This window comes from Eutrigla gurnardus, assembly GCF_963514095.1.
Source record: "Eutrigla gurnardus genome assembly, chromosome: 14".
NCBI lineage: Eukaryota > Metazoa > Chordata > Actinopteri > Perciformes > Triglidae > Eutrigla > Eutrigla gurnardus.
The window spans coordinates 5,933,497-5,951,878 of NC_139937.1; the positions used below are offsets into that span (position 1 = coordinate 5,933,497).

Genomic DNA, 18,382 nt, shown 5'->3' on the forward strand with positions numbered 1-18,382 from the left:
AACACTATGATGATGATGATGATGATGATGATGATGATGATGATGATCACATGGTACTTAACCAGTATGCAACTGATGACATGAGGTTGTCTCGTGACATTTAAGCTTGGTGTTTAGGAGAAAATGTCTTTGAATAGCACGATGAAAATAGTCTCAGATATAGAATTTCATTTCTGTTTTTACCTCGTAGCTAATAATAAAGATATTTATGACTTTGTCAGGTCAGGTAATTTGAAACTGTGACCTGTGACTGTAACCCTCCAATGAGAAAGAACATCTCGTTGCAGTATCACTTTAGCAGCTTGAAACTAATATAGTGCTCTTAGACCACTAGGGGGAGATCTTCCTACATAAATTGTGGCAGCCGGGGAAGATATTTGTAAACTCAATCTGAGGAAATTAAAGAGGAAAAACACTTAAATTTTGTTCTTCAAGAAGGCCGTATGTTACATATGATACAGGGAACACAGGCGAGGGAATCTGTTACAATAGAGTTAAAGTTTGATTCATAACGGGCAGTAATATATAATGAGTCATCGCCCCCTAGGGTAACCCCAATCCCTTTGGTTCCGTCTTTTGGTCTCACAGGGGCAGTGGCAAGTACAGAGGTGAAGCAGAAACTCCAAGAGTTTCTGTTGAGCAAATCAGCAAAGGACTCCGCCAGTAACGGACTTAATCATTCTTTCATCCACCACCCAAAACTTTGGTACACGTAAGTATTTTCTATATTCAGTTTTGATACAAACACAGATACTGTATTTATATATCATAAAAATATAATCGTTTATCCTAAATCTGATGTTTTTGTGATTAGGTCCTCTCACCACACATCACTGGACCAAAGCTCTTCACCTCTGGGGGGCACATCCCCCACCTGTCAGTATACTCTGCCATCACCCATCGAGAGCAAGGACGACTTCCCCTTGAGAAAGACAGGTTTGTGAATTTGCCGGCACAGACATTCAAATTAAAATACACATATATACATGCATTCATAAAGATATTTCAGTGTGCGTGTTAAGATTTGGTCTTGTATTGGTAACTTTCCATTAACTACACTGGGTTATAAATACAGTGAGTGTCTTTTTGACCCTTGTCAATTAAGAGGTCAGTGTACCCATGGAGTATTTCCTGAGGTTGCTGATGACCTGCTAATAACATCAGTTAGGCACATTATGACCTCAGCCCCTCCCCCTTCCTCATACCCTAGGGCTCGACCCAAAATGTTCATAAGAGGTGACGCATGCCAGAAATGTAACTTAAACCCTCCATATTCCTATTTGGATTACTCTAAAACACACATGCAGCAACACAGTTTAATAGTATCACTTTGCAAATAAAACATTTAATTAGTATTATTTGTACTGAAATTACATTGCCATTATTTAAAAGAAACTACATTTGTCCCTATGTTACAATAATAAACCAAATTCCACTGCCTCTTTGAGCTGTTTAGTGGGTAATGGGAGAATTAAGGTGGATTAATTCCTCCTGAGTTATGAGCTTTCAAAGCTATTTTGAAAAAACACAGGTTCCCACCAAAAAGCAGCTCAGGTTTGTTGGTTTAAAGTTTGAGGAATCCTTCGGGGATGCTTGTGTAAATAAGAATAATTCCTGCCTCTTGGTTTGCACGAGCATAAGCTCGCCAAGATAAAAAACTTCATAATTCTGCAATGAGGTCACCAAATTACATTATGTTCTTTTCCTTTCTGTGTCTCTTTTAATTACACTGGGAAACAATTATACGTGTTGAGTTATTTAACTGCAGGCCTGTCATGTTGCGTGTATACACAATTTAGAGATCAGGCAAAGGAATTATATCTCATCGTAGAATAAAGTCAATGCATGGCAAGAACACATATTATGAAGGTAAATGAAAGGTTTGAGATCTTTTATTTATGGTAATCTATTCTAATTATACCATCTTCAGTACAGAGAATTGCCTCTTGTAAATACATATTTATATATCTGGGATGTGCCTTTAGACCCATAAGATAAGGAGTTGCCTCACAAGTATATCCAGTTAAGGACAGTTTTCTAAAATAACAGAGAGACCGTTTTTGGTAGCATAGTTCGCCTTTTACTGTGAATATAAAGAGGCAAGTTTAAACAAATAACTCAACGGATAACATTTCAGTCTCAACATTTTCATCCTTTTAAACAAGGTTCAATCCTCTCGTTTCTGTGCCTGCCTCTCTCGCACTGATAGACCTGTTCCTTGCTCTTTGGATTCCTGAATCTATATGTGGTCATTTCCTGCATAGGCCTTCCTCCCCCACTTCCTGTCTGTCTTTATTAAAGTCCTCTGAGAGCTTGGCACCCGAGGGGAACACACAAAGGTAGTGTTGTTCCCTGAGCCACGAGCTGTCACTGATAGCTGATTGGCAGGTGTTGCCGAGTTAAGACGGGCACAGGCAGGATGAACCTCGACAGGACTGTTTGTTTAAGCAAAGATAGCTCTCTCAAAACAAAGCGGGGATGACTCCAACACTCCAGGTCAGATACCCTTCTGCTGCATTTGGCCAGAGGGATGAGTGCCATCTTTTTTCTGGTTGAGGTTCACAATGAGGAGTATGATGTACATGTAATATATATTGTGTCACGCTTGGTAGCTTGGTTGTCAATAAGTACCTTTTTAAAACTAAATTGAAATGTAGCTTCAACCCATTTTAAGTACACTATATAGTACATGCAGGTATAGACACTGTAATAATCCGTAGAGATAACTGGATCTGTAAATATCCCATTAAAGAAATTTAAATATTTACTATTTACTGTCTCATTACTAGTTATATCCTTAAAATTACAGTGTAGCCAAATTGCCTTTGGCTTAATTTCTTCCGTGCACAAACTACTTTGAAGAATTTCATGTAATTAGCTTGTTTACTTGGTATATATCCTCTTTGTTTCACTTCCACGGCCTAGAATAGACTGGACCGAGGGCATGCGATAGTCTGGGGCAAAAATAGTTGGAGCTTAGCAGTAAGAAGCGCAACACTCTCTCTGGTCTTGACCCAGTTAACCAAATGTGTGCATTCAGCAGGTGCAGGAAAGATCGGTAAAACTGTAAAGTAAAGTAAAGTGTAAATGTTGCGTGGGAACTCCCTATGTTAAGTATATTATCTGCTCTTGTATTTTAGAAACATGATTTAAAGAATGTACCTCGCTGGTCTTGCTACTCAGAATATCTCAAATCTGAGGGACTTTAAGCGTACATGTTGTTAAAGGAACTGCAAAAACTGAGCATTAATTCAGCAATTTCAGCATCACTTTAAACCAGAGTGTCAGGAGAAATGTGTGGCAGGCCACTTCATGTACAGAACACACACCTCAGCTCTCCACACAGCCATCTGTTCAGGTCCAGACTCTAATGGACACAGGCACTCACTGTGACAGCGGAGTTAAAAATTCTGATTAAGCGGAGATAGCATAACACATTCACTTGCACAGCCACCAGCCATGCACTACCACTTTCAAATGTAATAAGGTGATTGATTTATGACTCGAGTATATCGCCGCCATTACTGTGTGTTTGAGTTAACTGAGAAGCCGGGGAGCAGACGTGACCCAGGTGTTCAGTGTATGTGCTTTGCAGCTGCCATCGTTGCCTCCTGTTGCACCGTGCATCAGGGATTTTTTTTTTTTTTCCATGGAGACCAGTGAGAAAGTGTTTGTTCCCGAGGTGCTGTCTAGCGTTCCCGTGGCGACCAATTGGGATGCGTAGCTTGGTGGCAGCAGTGTGTAAAAATAGAAAGCAATCAAGGCAGCAGGGCGTGAAGCAGATTCATACGACTCCCGGCAGCATTTTCTCTCCATTTATCTCTCCTGCCTCTTTTCTTCCTCCCTCGCTCTCTTTCATTCTACCTCACACCCACAGGATTAGAGGTCTGTGCCACGTATTAGGGAAGAGGGTTTTGCTGCTTTTGACAAAAGCCAGAAATAGCAGCATCTGGCCCACTCTCCTAGCTTTACCCCCATCACCGCTCCCTCTCCTCCTCCTGCAGCGCTCCGACATCAGAGCCCCGCTTCCCTATGGATAGCTGTATGTTGTACACATGGCAGTAGGCCTATTTAATTATTGATCTGAACTAAATAATTGAAACAGGTTGGCTATTGTGTAACAGGTTTACGTAACTTCGATACAGCTTTGTGCTGTGGCTTTCAGTCAAGACCAGCTTATCTATTCTGCTTGCTTGTGTGAGTGTGTAGGGCGGGCTGTGTGATTCCATGACCACGGGGTTGATGGGAAGTCCATATGAGACGTGTTGACCTAGCGAGTCACTGTGACTGGAGCACGACTCAACAGCAACGCACCAACGCATTCACTCACATTCCCATAACAGATACTTACATTATTAAAGATTATTCCCTTGGCTAGATTCAACCTCCACTTTATTTCCCAATGTTGGCATTATGTAATCTTTCTATTGTCACACATGTTTCAGACTACTTATATAATAAGTGATATTGAGGTTATCAGAGGTTGGCAGGTACGTGTAACTACATCAACATTTAGGAAATAGAGGCCAGGATTTTTTTCTGACTATAGATTTAGTAAGAGACTCATTGGTCTGTAATATAATATTTGATTTAACTCTAAACTAATCTATAGGTAAAGTACAGCATTTACACTGTAAATTACATTCACAGTTATCACATTTTATCACTAAATTAAAGGTAAAATAAAGAAACATGAAACAAGTATTTCATGTGTTCCTGTTCTGTTTAGTAGTTACACCTTTGTGTTAGTCTTTTATCACAATGGCATTAGGCAATTAAACATTGGTTGAATAAGACATTAATGTGCAATGATTATACTCCCTGCTTAGTTCAACTTTTTAAATTTAATGTCATCAAACGTGGCTTTATTATGCTATTTGGCTACATTGTTTCTGTAAAAGAGCATCTATTCTCAGTAAATCTACAGCAGTATAATATCGGTTTAAAAAAGATTTAAACGTCTAAAGTGAAACAAATGCCAATGTTTGACAAATGTCCTAAAATCCATTGTTAATGCAGTTGAAATGTTTGACAGCAATATGTCGAGTGTGAAGAACATTAGCATTCCTATCAACACTGATGGAGTGGATTTGTAAGTCTGCATCAGTTCAGCTGTGTGTGAGTGTGTCTGCGTGTGACTTGGGAGTGTGTTCAGTGTATTTGGGTATCTCTGTTTTGCATTAGCAGAAGGGGGCGTGGGGCGAGCCTGAAACATCTGCCATGTTTTTGTGTTAGTTTAACTGTTGCTACTGTATCAGACTGTGGTCACCAGGGCGGCAGGTAGCGGACTATTTCACTTAGAGCCTGTGTGTTGCTCAACCTAATTTAGTCCAGATGAGGTGGAAATGGGCCCAATCCTGACTCATTTAATTTATCTGAAACCTGCTCTGAATTTCACAGAAACTGAAATTGTTACATGTTGAAAAGTGACAACATTGCTTAATTTGAACTGATTTATAGTGTCTTTAGTTCTCTTTTAGTTTGCTCTTAGTTTACAATGATACTAAGTTCTTTGATCACATTTCACTCAGGCTGCATAAAAGCATTTGATTAAAAGACACTCACATGACTTGTCTTATACTATATCTCCATGTGGCGGGGCTTCCTAATTGTCCAAATAGTGTGAATTGACACTTACAGAAGAAAATGTGTGTTCATTATTCTTCAGCGTCTGAGCCAAACCTGAAGGTACGATCCCGACTGAAGCAGAAGGTGGCAGAGAGGAGGAGCAGCCCGATGCTCAAGAGAAGAGATGGAAACATCATGACTCCTTACAAGAAGAGGGCTCTGGAGCTAATGGGTATGTTTGATTGATGGCTATATGTTGAATTTTATTTGTCCTTGTTACGACATGCAGACAGTCTTCTACATCTTTTATCTTTCATCTGTTCTCTGTTCTGAAAATAATTCAAGACTGCACTTTAATGTTTAGGTACATAATAATCAGTCATTTACAATGCAGTAGCATATGCGGTTATTCCATTTTAATGTCAGAAAGACCATTGTAATCAGGCAGCCGTGACTGTACAAATGAAACTGTTGTGAGGCTGCAGCTGTTATGCCAAGTCTCATGTGTGTTGTGCGTAGAGTGTGAGCATGCATACTATGTTTAACTCCTTGATGTTTCGCAGACTCTACGCCCACGAACAGTGCCCCTGGTTCTGGCCCCAGCTCTCCAATAGGGGCCTCCAGTGCCTTGGGGGCTGAAAATGGACCCTCCTCCCTGCCTACTACCACAAAAACTGAGGTATGTTTATAAATCATCAGCACTGCTATTGATTTGCCAAAAAGTGAAGCAAACGTCTTACTGCTGATGTTATTCTGCATGCAAGTCATTTGAAAATCCAAACTGTACTTTTATGTCAGGTCACTAAATGCCTGTCTAGCCTTCTGCTTGCAGCTATGAAAACAGCCAGTTGTCCTCTGTCTGTTACACTCCATTGAAAATGACTCCACACTGACATTAAAGAGGCACCGCTTGACCCACATGTCTGATTTCCCCAAGTTTGCTTGCATAAAGATGACACATTATGCAAAAACAACAGTAGAAATTAATGCTTCTCATTTTACTATCCAACATTTTTTTTTTTAACCAGATGTGCTGCACAATCAGTTTGAATGTTTTGCCAAAAAAAAAAAAAACCTTAGTTTGGCTGTAAGGTTGCTGTTGGCTTGTCATTGTATTCCTGTCACTGGCTTGGCTGCGTGTTCTGAGTTGTACGGAGGCGTTTCCCAATAGATTCATGGCTGAGTTACTGACCAGAGCTCCCCTTGGACCGAGCTCACAAAGCAGACCATTATAGAGGGTGACAGATATGACACATCTCTGAACAATCTGAACAGAACAGCTGTGTTTTCCCTAACCATCGCTGTTTACTCTCCCAGGGATGTCCAGCGACACAGAGAAGGGGGAGACGCCCTGACTTTGGGCTGAAGGTTGGGGTTGTAGGGCGATGGACGAACTGTGGAGTTTAATTGATATCCCAGGCGCTGGTAGCCAAAGACACCCACATTCTAACAACACAAACACACAGCTTTGCTATTGTATCAGCCCAAGCTTAGGCTCTCATGAAAGCCATTGGTTGACAGTGGGGCTGCCCTTAGACCTCATGCCTGTTGCAAAAGCAAGGCATGTTTGTGCACCGTTACATTAGGTATCCTTTTTCAGAGGGAACGGGTCCCCTGGGTCAAATATGGGCCGGATATCCACATACAGGTCACCGAGTACTGGTAGGGGTTGGAAGGATAAACATGGCTGTTCCAAAACCACATGCTGGTCCGCTGCTCGGCTGGGTACAGGAAGTGTGCCCCAGTGCTGATGTTCTCTGAGAGAGTAGCCTGAGGGTGGGGACCGGGGACTGAAGAACTGAGGGTGGAGCAGTAGATTTAGAGGTTTGCGATGTTTTATAACAGCGTGTCGTCCTCACTGGTGCCATTCTGTGAAGCTCCAGGAAACCTTTGCTGCCTGCCACTCCTTTATATCATCTATCATAAAACCCCCATACCTTTCCCTTTGCAGCAAGGAGGGTTGTTATTCGTCGTAGTGCATTAACATTCATGCTACTGCCCTATGTTGCCTTTTGAAATCGCCCATATTGGGGTTTGTAAATCTGTTGCCTCCTCCTAAATCTCTCTGTCTTTCCTCTGTGTGTTGTAGAGATGGCCTTCACAGCCGAGATTATTCCGACCCGAGGGCTCTGTGTCCATGTTGAGCTTATACACATCTCCCTCTTTACCCAACATCTCTCTGGGACTTTCAACTGCATCCTCACCGATTAGTGTGAGTAAAGATTTTTGTTTTTCACATTCTTGGATAACCTATGTGTTTTACATGAAATATCGTCGTGCTTAATACGCCAGTTTTGTGGTTCAGTGGTGGCAAGTTTTTCTGCTCAGTCTATGAGTTGTAAAACCTGCCATCAGTGGCTGTCTGAGTTATCTGTATGACCACAGGTCACTGACCTGCGCCCCCAAATGATTTTATTGGCCTAAGATAAATATTGTTCTGCAGTGTCTTGTGTCAGGCATGCTCTTATCTTCCCCTATTACCTCATTTATCACAGCCAAGTCCACTCAAGTGCAACTCCTGATAACACAGCACATTATATATCATCTTTTAGCGCTCCAGCACATTCCACAGAGGCCTTTTCAGCTTCAGGAACTTCTAACCATTGACGGTTTCTGATTTCATCATCGCCTGATTTGTAGATACAAGAATCATTTTCGTCATTCACGACAAAATGTCCTACAAATTTTTAGAAATGACGACCAGGCCTAAAGCACAGCATGTGTAGTGTGGATTGAAGAATAACCATAACTTTATCCCCTTCCTCCTCCTGTCTCTTCTCTCAGGCTGCCATGGGGTTGAAGGACAGATCGACAGAAATTAAGCATGGGCTGCCAGGGCACCTGCTGGGCCCCGTGCCCCTACAGACAGGCCTGGAGTCTAAAGTGAGCCCCAGTCACCAGGCCCTCCTTCAACACCTCCTCCAGAAGGAGCAGATGAGGCAACAGAAGATGCTCTCCTCTGGTTAGAACGCATTTCTTGACGTTAAACATCACATTACTTTACGTTGCATTACACTACATATTCATATACTGTAAATTAAATGAATGTATAATATGAAGTTAGAAGAAACCTAATAGTATTTTTTTTTGTCTAGGCCAAGGCACCATGCCATCTCACCCTCAGTCCCCTCTGACCATGAAGGATCGGCCCTCCAGCAGTCGGCCTAAATTACCAAAACATCGGCCCTTGAACAGGACCCAGTCAGCGCCGCTGCCACAGAACACACTGGCCCAACTTGTCATCCAGCAGCAACACCAGCACTTCCTGGAGAAACAGAAACAGTACCAGCAGCAGATCCATATAAATAAGGTATTGTGCTGTTCATCAATATTCAAATAACAGGGGAGGTATTTTGACTTTCAGATCGCCATTCACAGCATTTGATATTCCTTTCTGGGTCTCTGGAGGTCTCATTTTACTGCAGGGAGTCTGATTTAATCATTTTAAGCAGAAAAATGCTGATCTATTTTTAGCATTTTGTAAAAGCATCTGTGGTAGCTCAGGGTTACCGACCTGGGCTTTTGTCTGTTCTTCCCTGGAATCTTGGTGTTATTTCTGCAAAGCAAAGAACTTCTGCCTGACTTCAAATGGGGAAGAAATGCTTCCCCTGCACTAATTCTATTATCGTAGCTTAAGGCATCGGTGCTGTTCACATGCTAACGCTGTGAAATTCAATTCAGCTAAGTTCAAATGACCGAAAAAGTGCCCAGAATACATTTTGTTCCTCTGTGGCAATATTTGTGTTTCTGTTAGCTGGCCGAGGTGACCTCGCTATACACAGAGTGTAATTATTCTGGTGAAGGACGTGTGTGAGGTGGCAGACACTGTGAAAGGCAGCATTGTGTGAGCTCACATACTGATGTGTCCCAACGCTGGGCCCTGAAAGGGCTATGGGAACCGGAGAGCAACTCTTACCTAGAAGTAATAAAAGGCACAAAGCACCACAAGCACTTAATGAGTTGAACTGTACAGATGCACAGCTTTAACTGTGGCAAGCCATTTCAGTTTGAATACCTCTGTAGCACTAAAAGTAACTAACATGTGTCACAGCCAGGCAGCTGAAATTAGTTTTAATATCAGCCATAGTTATTAAAAAGTACCCTGTGAAATTAATTTGGTTTTAAAACTTAGAGTTAGAGTTATTGCGACATCTTGTCTAGCAACATGTAAACAGGCCGTGCTCTGATCACTCAGGTCAATGAGATCGCAAGTAAAGCCTTTTTAAGTGGAGGTTATAAATGGCCACTAATCAGGGATGAGCCCTCAGTGTTTATTGAGTGGGATCTCCGAAACATTGCCCTAATTAATTTCCTAGCAAAGGCTTGTCTACGGTTGTTTTTAAACGTCCTTCAGTGCCTGCAACAGTAGGGGGCACTAATGGAAATTTACAAGAGCTTAGGGATTTTAGGAAGTGGTATGAACAGTGTTTACTAATGCCAGCTAAGGAGGCTAATTCTTATAGCTGAAAGGATATTTATATAAGACCTACATTCTCTAGACAGTAATGTTGTTGGTTGCCAGCTAGTATAGGTGCTGCAGCTCTTGGAGCCCTCTTGTGGCAGACTAATCAAATCATGGCACCATCAGGTCTGATTCAACAAAACAGCAAAACACTGAAACATCACTCTGCATAGAGTTCCAACAACAGGCTGAATTTCAACTTATATGCCTCTATTTCCCATTAAAAAAACCCAATATGAAACAAAAACTATTTGTTTGCTCTTTTTCCCGCTGGTTTTTACAGCTTTTAACCAGTTTTGATGCTTTTGAATCAAAATAATAACTGTGTTTGATTGATTAAGAGTGTTTGATGGAAGTAAGATGAAACATGCATAATAGCCACAAAGGAAAACACTTTTTATGATAGGGAGGACATTCTGAGCTGTATTTCAAAATGAAAGCAAGGGAGTGACACTAATTGACGTACACGTGCCAGCCAATGTTGTTAAATTTGAGTAACTCACATAAAAAGGCAGGAATGGCTCATCTACGTCCACTACAATAGCTTTATTACATGCCGATACAGATGATTATCAGCAGTCGCCAGTAAAAAATGTGGCATTCATCATCATATAAATGTCACATCAAGTTTGTTTTTCAAGTCTCTCAGTTTTTATGTTACAGCATACAATTGCTTGTGTAGCCTTAATTGTCCATCAGACACTGTATTGTATCTGTTTTATTCCCGTTTTGTTGCGTTTGTTATTTCAATATCCAGGTAGTTTGAAAATATGATGACTTGTATAAGATGACTATGAATAGGCAGGTGATTACTTTACTTCCTCTACTCTCTGGATGCAAATAGATATTCTTTTTGCTTTGTTCTGATAAAAGCTTGTCGTGTTAAAGATCACTGGCTGCAGGATATCAGCATTAATGTGGAGCCGATGTGTTTTGCAGCTGCTGTCCAAGTCCATTGAGCAGTTACGTCAGCCCAATGCACACCTGCAGGAATCGGAGGAAGAGCAGGAGGAGCAACACAGAGAGCTGATAGAGAGAATGCAGGAGGACAGGCTGCCCCCTGGAGGAGTCATCCGGAAGCACACGCTGAGCAGTAGCAGCAGCAGTGGCTCGAGCGGCGAGCTCCACGACGCTCACATCGGGGTCATCAGGGTCAAGGAGGAGCCAGCTGATAGTGAGGACGAGGCCCTGACCAATCACGGCCTAGAATCAGAGCAGAGCACCTATCTCCACCAGGTCAAAGGACGACTGGTGATAAGAGCCATGATCTGAGAAGGGAAGAGGATGAGATCACACACTCACAACATTCGCAGATAAACAAAGTCTCTACAAACAAGTGCATCTACATCCCTTCAGTATACACACACACACACACACACACACACACACACACACACACACACACACACACACACACACAGCAGCCATTGCACAGTAGGCCAGCTCTCCATGATTATGACCCCTTTTCACTCAGTTGCAGCCAACACTTTAAGACTCTCTGTTTGTGATCTTTGTGTAGTGATCTCTGTAAAATATGTATGTTTCACTTTTATGTATATAATATGAAGGTAATTTAGACCGTTCTTTCTAAGAGCTGCTTCGGTCGTCAAGAGTCTGCTCAACTGACAACAAGCTGTATGTACATACTGTGGATTTAGCATTTAAAGATGATTTCTATTGGGAAGGTTGAACAGGTGTACACGTTTGAAGAGCCAACTTATGTTCCCATTGTATACATTTTTGCCATACAATATTTGAATGCTCTTCTATTCACTATTAACTTTGAGAGTTCCTATAAAGTTTGTTAAAGATTTTAAAACACTACATACTCCGCTGTTCTCAAAAATCTGTGATGATCTTTCATGTTAAGTGGTCTCAGAACTGAAATAATAACGAACATCTGTCTTAGAGAGAATGTATACTTAAATCCTAACTGAGGACTCTCCCTTAGGGCAGACTTTTGCGCTAAGAATGATATTGCCGTTGGAATATGGTCCGCTGCTCATATTGCAATTTGAAGGATAAAGCACTAAATCCCCGCTTGGGTGTGCAGCCATCTCCCAACACACCCCTTGTCTCCATGTCTCTCTCTCTCGGAGCGGTCCCAGAGCCAGGGCCCTGTGTTAAGCCGAGCTCTCCTCCCTCTCTCCCTCTGGGTCCAAATCAAAGCTTGGCGGGTTCCTGCCCAGCTTTCAGCAGAGGAGTCAGACAGAGAGAAAGAGAGAGAGGGCCGGGCAGGAAATGCCTTCTAGAAGCCAGGAGTTGGAGTGATTCATGTGTGCAGGAATGTTGAGAGAGGAGGACCTAGGGTTGGAGAAGTCCAAGGGGCCAGGCTTGAGAATTGATTTACTGTCAAGGCGAATTACAAAGTGAGTGGGGATATGGTTAAGGGAGTCCCTTTTTAAAGGGAATCGCTTCCTTCGTATTCCCTTGTGGTATGCTTACCTCAACAAGCAGGTTTGATGTTACTTCAATAAAAAAAAAACTAAAAAAAAAAAAAAAAAAACAGGACAGGATCTTGCTTTGTCCTTTTTCTTTTTTCGAGCCTGTTTTTCCCCTGAAAGTGCCCATTGCGACATGTATAGTCTGTCTTAAAGTGATCAAACAAATGTATTGCATAGCCGTAAACCTTCCTGTTTCATTTGTACCGTCAACTAAATGTAAAAAAAAAAGGCTAGTATGAGGTTCTGTGTTTGGTTCATGTGGAAATCAAAACTGTCTGTTTAATACTGTACATTCAGATTGTCCGGTTTTAATGTTTTTAGTGTAAGTAAACACAATCAGAACAATGTGAGTCTTGTTGTCTTGCTCCTTTTGATTTGGTTGTAATGAGAACCCCTTTGCTGCCAGTGGGGGTGGGGGGGTTTGGGTGGAGGGGGGTTGGGGAATCCTGTGGTCTGTTCATAGCAGTTTGCATTTCTTCTCTTTCTTGCCTTGTGTGATAAACCATTCTTTTTTTAAATAAAGTGAATTTACCTCTGACGACTCTTTGCAGACTATTTATGTCCATTAAGAGGTTGTGTGAATACGTTTGTAGGAAAGCTAAAAAAAAAAAAAAAAACATACTCCATTAAGACTTTCAATAAGCTTTCAAAACTTTCATGCATTCTTAATACGTTTGACATCATCATCTCAAATGGACTGCCTAAATCATTAGCCCAGCTTGCTTTTCCCACACTAGGTCCTTTAACTTCACTTTTTATTTTGAGGGGATCTTTGTAACCCTTTAAAGGGAGCTTAAGAGGCTTTCAAAACACGTCTTTGATGTTAGCAAGCAAGGCTTCTTGTGGCAGCATTAGAGCAGTCAAGATAAGGTGAGCTGCGAGAGGGTGATATATTACTTGCGCAGATTCTTTCAAACCAAGCTTAAGCAATTTCACAGCAAGCTTAGTTCATGGGACTGGCCTGATATGCTATACACGCAATGATGAGACTGGAAAAAGTTCACTCATCGTCTAATGTTGCTCTGCACCAAGCATCACTCTGAGAACGTCTTTCAAATGACGACTAAGTTGTGGCTGTAGAAAGTTAGACTGCCTGGTCTTTGCCGCACCTTATATACAATATGGGAACTCTTTCATGAGAGTTCCTCAAGTACTTTTTTTTAATAAAGATGTAGCGTTACTTCACATTAGGAAGTATTTGAGTTAAATCAGGCACTGACTCTTTCTTCAGTTGATTCCATCTGTCTTGAGCTTCAGGCCCTTGTGATTTTAAATGAGCTGTTACAAAGGCAGAAAAAATAACGAAGGCTGAATCCATCTGCGCTGCCCCTCCCCGGCTGCCCACAGAGCCAGTTGTAAAAGCAAACAAGCATTTTTAAAGGGGTAAGGAAGTTAGGGCGACTTAAGCCTTCCTATTTCCTCTAAATGGATTAGACTCTTAAATGAGGCCTGTTTTACTTTTTTTGTTCATCATAGTGATGGAATAACTAGCTATTTGGATGATGTGTGTATGCAAGGATGTGTTATAGATGATGATAATTGTGGCTTTGTTGGGTCTAAAATGGCGCCAATTTCAATGGCTTTATTTCATCATCAAGATAGTATATCAAGGAATGGTGTGTCCACGTTTTGAATCACAATCAGAATAAAATGCATTGAATTGCTGACGAAGGGCTTCAAACCACATGAAATAGACCTATATAAACGTCATGAACTAAGCTTCATTTCCTGTGTCAGCTGCGTCACAGCCTTTTGAAGATTTTTTTTATAGCTGAGAATGTAAAAAAGTAGGTCCTTGCAAATTAAATAAATCTAATTCTAAACAGGTTTAACAAATCGGCTCCTTTTCAAAATTCAATCAGGACTTTAGGCTTCCGGCAACTAAAGCACTATTGCAAACCGTGGCGACGTTCTGGTGTTCATCCTTCTGTTGCTATCTGATTTACACCAGAGACCCAAAGTGAATTTAATTACAGTTATTGCCACTGACAACTGCTAACTATTGATTAAAAAAAAGAAAGAGGCATCAATCCTCAGACTGCAGACCCCTCCACTGGTTGAATAATGTAGCTACCACTTTCAAGCTGTCGTCTGGAGATTTAATGTTTCTGCATCATGATAAATACATGCTCCGCACATTACACCCTAACCTCTAAGGAGAATAATATACCACAAGACGACAGCTCTCCAATATGAAAATGACAAATTTCCAACATTTATTTTTCCACTTTATCTCTTGGTGTATCTGCTTGTACTATCCATCCTCTCCGGGTTTCGCTCTTCTGTCCTTACATAGTTGATAGCAAACGCAATAAATATTAAAAAAATAATAATAATCAAATGTTCTGTACTTATACATACTTATACCTCTCATGGTACAAGGACATCAGAAAGAGGTCATCAGCATCTGCAGAGAGGATAAATTGCAGTCAGCTATTCAGTGTGATGAGATCGATGTGATCAGTGACAGACTTATGAAGATAAAAAAAATAATCACATCATCAGTTATCACCATTATCACCCAGAGCAGGTCACCTGATATTCCATGGTAAGTCACTGCAGCTTTGCAGCTGAGTCGCCAAAACACTGCTGCTACTCACCTGACTGCACCGGAATAGAAACATGACCGCTGGTAGTATTTCTAGACCCCGCAATGCAAGACCCAGAATGACTCTCAAAGACCACGCATGCTTACTATGGAGCTGTATAATCAATCTAGACACACTCCTACAACATATACGTTCAAGGTATGTAGAAGTAGAGAGCAATAACAAAAGAACTGCAAGGAGATTTCCCAGAATAAACCTGTAGATTAAATCACACACGTTCTTTTACAATAGCAATGAGTCAAAGGATCAACAAATGGATTCACTGCAGATTTCTCCTTCTTCTTTGTTTCCTTCTTCTTCTTCTTCTTCTTCTTCTTCTTCTTCTTCTTCTTCTTCTTCTTCTTCTTCTTCTTCTTCTTCTTCTTGCACTTGTTGTTGTTGTTGTTCTTGTACCAGCAGGTGTCCTGATATAGAGATGATTGGCAGTTAAACTGAAGCCTGGCTGCTGCACCTCATTTTATTCAAGCTGTCAGGTTTCTGAGTCCTAATACTGAAGGCAAATGTGCAGCAAATAAATGGTACATTAACAACACTGTGAAACCTTTATTATTACAAAAAGTGCCATAAGCCATTTATTAGATTGTATCTTTAAGTCCACGTCGATGCCTCATAATCAGATGACTGAAGAAGTCATTTGTGAGATGAACTTTTTCAAATCTTGCCCACCGGAGTTGAAGACGACAGAGGGCTCAAACAGCACATGAAGGAGATTTTCCAGCTTTCTTGCATGCACGTCAAGATCTGTACGAATCTGGCATCTCGTTGTACAACGTGGTGTTTTTCTTTCCATGTGCTGTTAACCGTGCTCGGGGTGCAGGACAGTGCACTACTGGCAGCAAACCGAGGAGACCGTTTGGTGTGCTGGTGTGAAAAACGTGCATCTCCAGAAAAGAAAGGAGAAATAAAAAAGCACTGATGTCAGATGGGCGTGCAGTCGAGTCATTTCTGCTGGATTGGTTGCGGTGGATGCCTGTGAGGCCAAGATTTCTTTCTTTGATGGCCTGCGTGCCTGTCATTTCCCATTAAATCATAAACTTTACGAGATTAATACTTCTAAAACTATATTTCAAAACTAATGCTGGGTTTGTTCCACGAGCATTCGGGAGGAAGAATGGTATACTTATGAATAGAATACGTGTTGTTTCACACCTTCAACCACAGGAGACAACATTTTTTTTGTCAAGAGCAGAAGATGAATTGCACATCCTTTCTTGTCTCCTGAGATGAAACATTGATGACCCAACATAGATAGCGTTTATATTACTATCAGCCTCCCTGACTGGTGTTATCCACACTGTTATCTTAGCCTTTCAAGGATTAATATACCTTTTCAAGTTTAATGAGATAAGAGGCCTGGAGGAGTTCTCCCCCTGCTGGGTTCAAAGACCATCCGGCCTGAGGAGCTGCTTTATCTCAGCCACTGATTGACCCGGCTGATAGGTGATACTGAGGAACCACAGTGGCCCACAGAAGTGGCCTCTCTACTGAGGAGATGGGGACTGGCAAACTTGGCCTCTGCTGTCTGAGAGAATCCCATCAGTGGGGCTCTGGCGTCCCTGAGAAGCCGTCTCCTCTCTTTGATTCCTGCGACCAGGCACTTTTACGTGCCTACCTCCCTCACACCGTCCAGCCCAGAGCCCATAAAGCAAGTCTGCCGGTCTCAGCTAGTTGGACAGGACGTGTTTGTAAGTGTTGCCTGAATGCACCGCCAGGCAAAATGACACCCAGAGGGCTCGTAAGACTCGTGATTTCTTCTCCAAGCCCGTGCCAAGAGACCATTTTGAGCTTCAGCTCAATTCTCCTAAAATTTTGCCATTCGTGGCTTGTGACCATGGACCACTGGGGTTAGTCTCCTGATCTATATGGCATGGTAATGCAGTGTATTAACTATGGACATAATCATAAGGAAAACACAGAAAGCCAATAATAATGGTCTGAGTGAAACGCCGCATAATAACCTCATTCTTCAAAGACAAAATGTTCTTGAAACAATATTCAGGTCTACATCCAATCCTAACCGCTTAATAGCAACAATAATATAATCATTCAAATAAATTATCATTCAACAAATATACATTCAACACGTTGTCCATTTTATGGAAAGCATGATACATTTCTTATTCTGTGGTTTATTTCTACATTTTAAGATATTCCAGGACAGTTAAGACATAAGATAGTGTAGGAATGCAGCCCGAGGGAGCATTGCTCCGTGGAAATATTTTTCAAGAAGGGTTTAGGGCTTGCTCATTATCACTATATATTGAGAGAATAAAACAGAGGGCCTCCGAAAAGGTTCCCCGGGGCATCTGCAAGCAACGGAGATCCCGCTACACTATATCACAGGCTGATCTCAGAGGGAATCATCTGTGTGGATACATGAGGCACGTGTTGGTGCAACTGAGTCGCAGGTCAGAGGAGACAGTGGGAAAAGCTGCTCCAAGCTCCATTAATGTTGCTGCTGCCATGTTTGCTCATCTGTGCAATTTCCAAATAACGTCATCAGTCAAGGACACTGGAGGATATGCCTGATGCCTCTGGGCTGTTTCCTGTTAAATTTACTGCTACTATGTCAAAATTAATTGTGGTATTTCCTCGATATAATGTACTGATGTGTGCAGTTTATTTAAATGTAATGTATGTTTTGATATATTTGCTGAAAATCTCTTTCCTGTCACAGACCGACAGCAATCAATAAATCAAATAAACCTTTTTTGTGGTTGTCAGTCGGACGAATCAAATCACTGGACGGCTTACGTATCTGCTTGCGCGCGCACTCTGTCCGTGCACTGATTGCGCGTCCCCGCAGTCTTTCACAAACTGCTAGCTTGACAGCTGTGAGTATTAGCATGCTAGCAATAGCCACGTTCGTTGTTTACATTCATTATGATGTTTTTACGCTCACAATGATCATTGGTGGAGAGACCATCGACTGTACAGGAGTGACGTTTGAAGCTAGTGCTGCTAGCTAACGTTACTTTAGCTGGAAAAGAGTTAGCGACACTGAGCTGGGGATTTAAATTGGGTACAAATAAATCTCACATACTATTGCTAGTTTCTCCAGTGTTGTGACCCCAGGTTTAGGCTTCTATTTTGGAAACGACAATCTTATTAAAATATTGGCATAATATACATTTCAATCCTTCCGTAAAACTGATTTTTTTTTCAACAAACTGTGGCTTACTCATAATTAAATACTAAAATATATAATGTTAAAATTGCAGCCTTTATTCTGTACCTTAGAAATGGGTTGACAAAAAAAATCAACCTAAGATCCAACTTACTTCTCTGCAGCTTTCAAC

At 41.5% G+C, this 18,382-nt stretch overlaps 1 protein-coding gene across 4 annotated transcripts in view; it reads left to right on the forward strand.

Moving 5' to 3' along the window:
• The window catches only part of hdac9b (histone deacetylase 9b), a 34,846-nt gene extending 21,938 nt beyond the window's left edge, over nt 1–12,908 (forward strand). For all 4 annotated transcript variants that reach the window (XM_084027061.1, XM_084027060.1, XM_084027062.1 and 1 more), the window contains 8 exons: nt 589–712; nt 815–936; nt 5,669–5,800; nt 6,132–6,247; nt 7,658–7,780; nt 8,353–8,530; nt 8,664–8,878; nt 10,970–12,908. In XM_084027061.1, the coding sequence (XP_083883187.1) occupies nt 589–712; nt 815–936; nt 5,669–5,800; nt 6,132–6,247; nt 7,658–7,780; nt 8,353–8,530; nt 8,664–8,878; nt 10,970–11,302 (1,343 nt within the window). In that variant the 3' untranslated portion in view covers nt 11,303–12,908. The remainder of the gene's footprint in view (nt 1–588; nt 713–814; nt 937–5,668; nt 5,801–6,131; nt 6,248–7,657; nt 7,781–8,352; nt 8,531–8,663; nt 8,879–10,969) is intronic.
• Nucleotides 12,909–18,382: the final 5,474 nt, after the last annotated feature.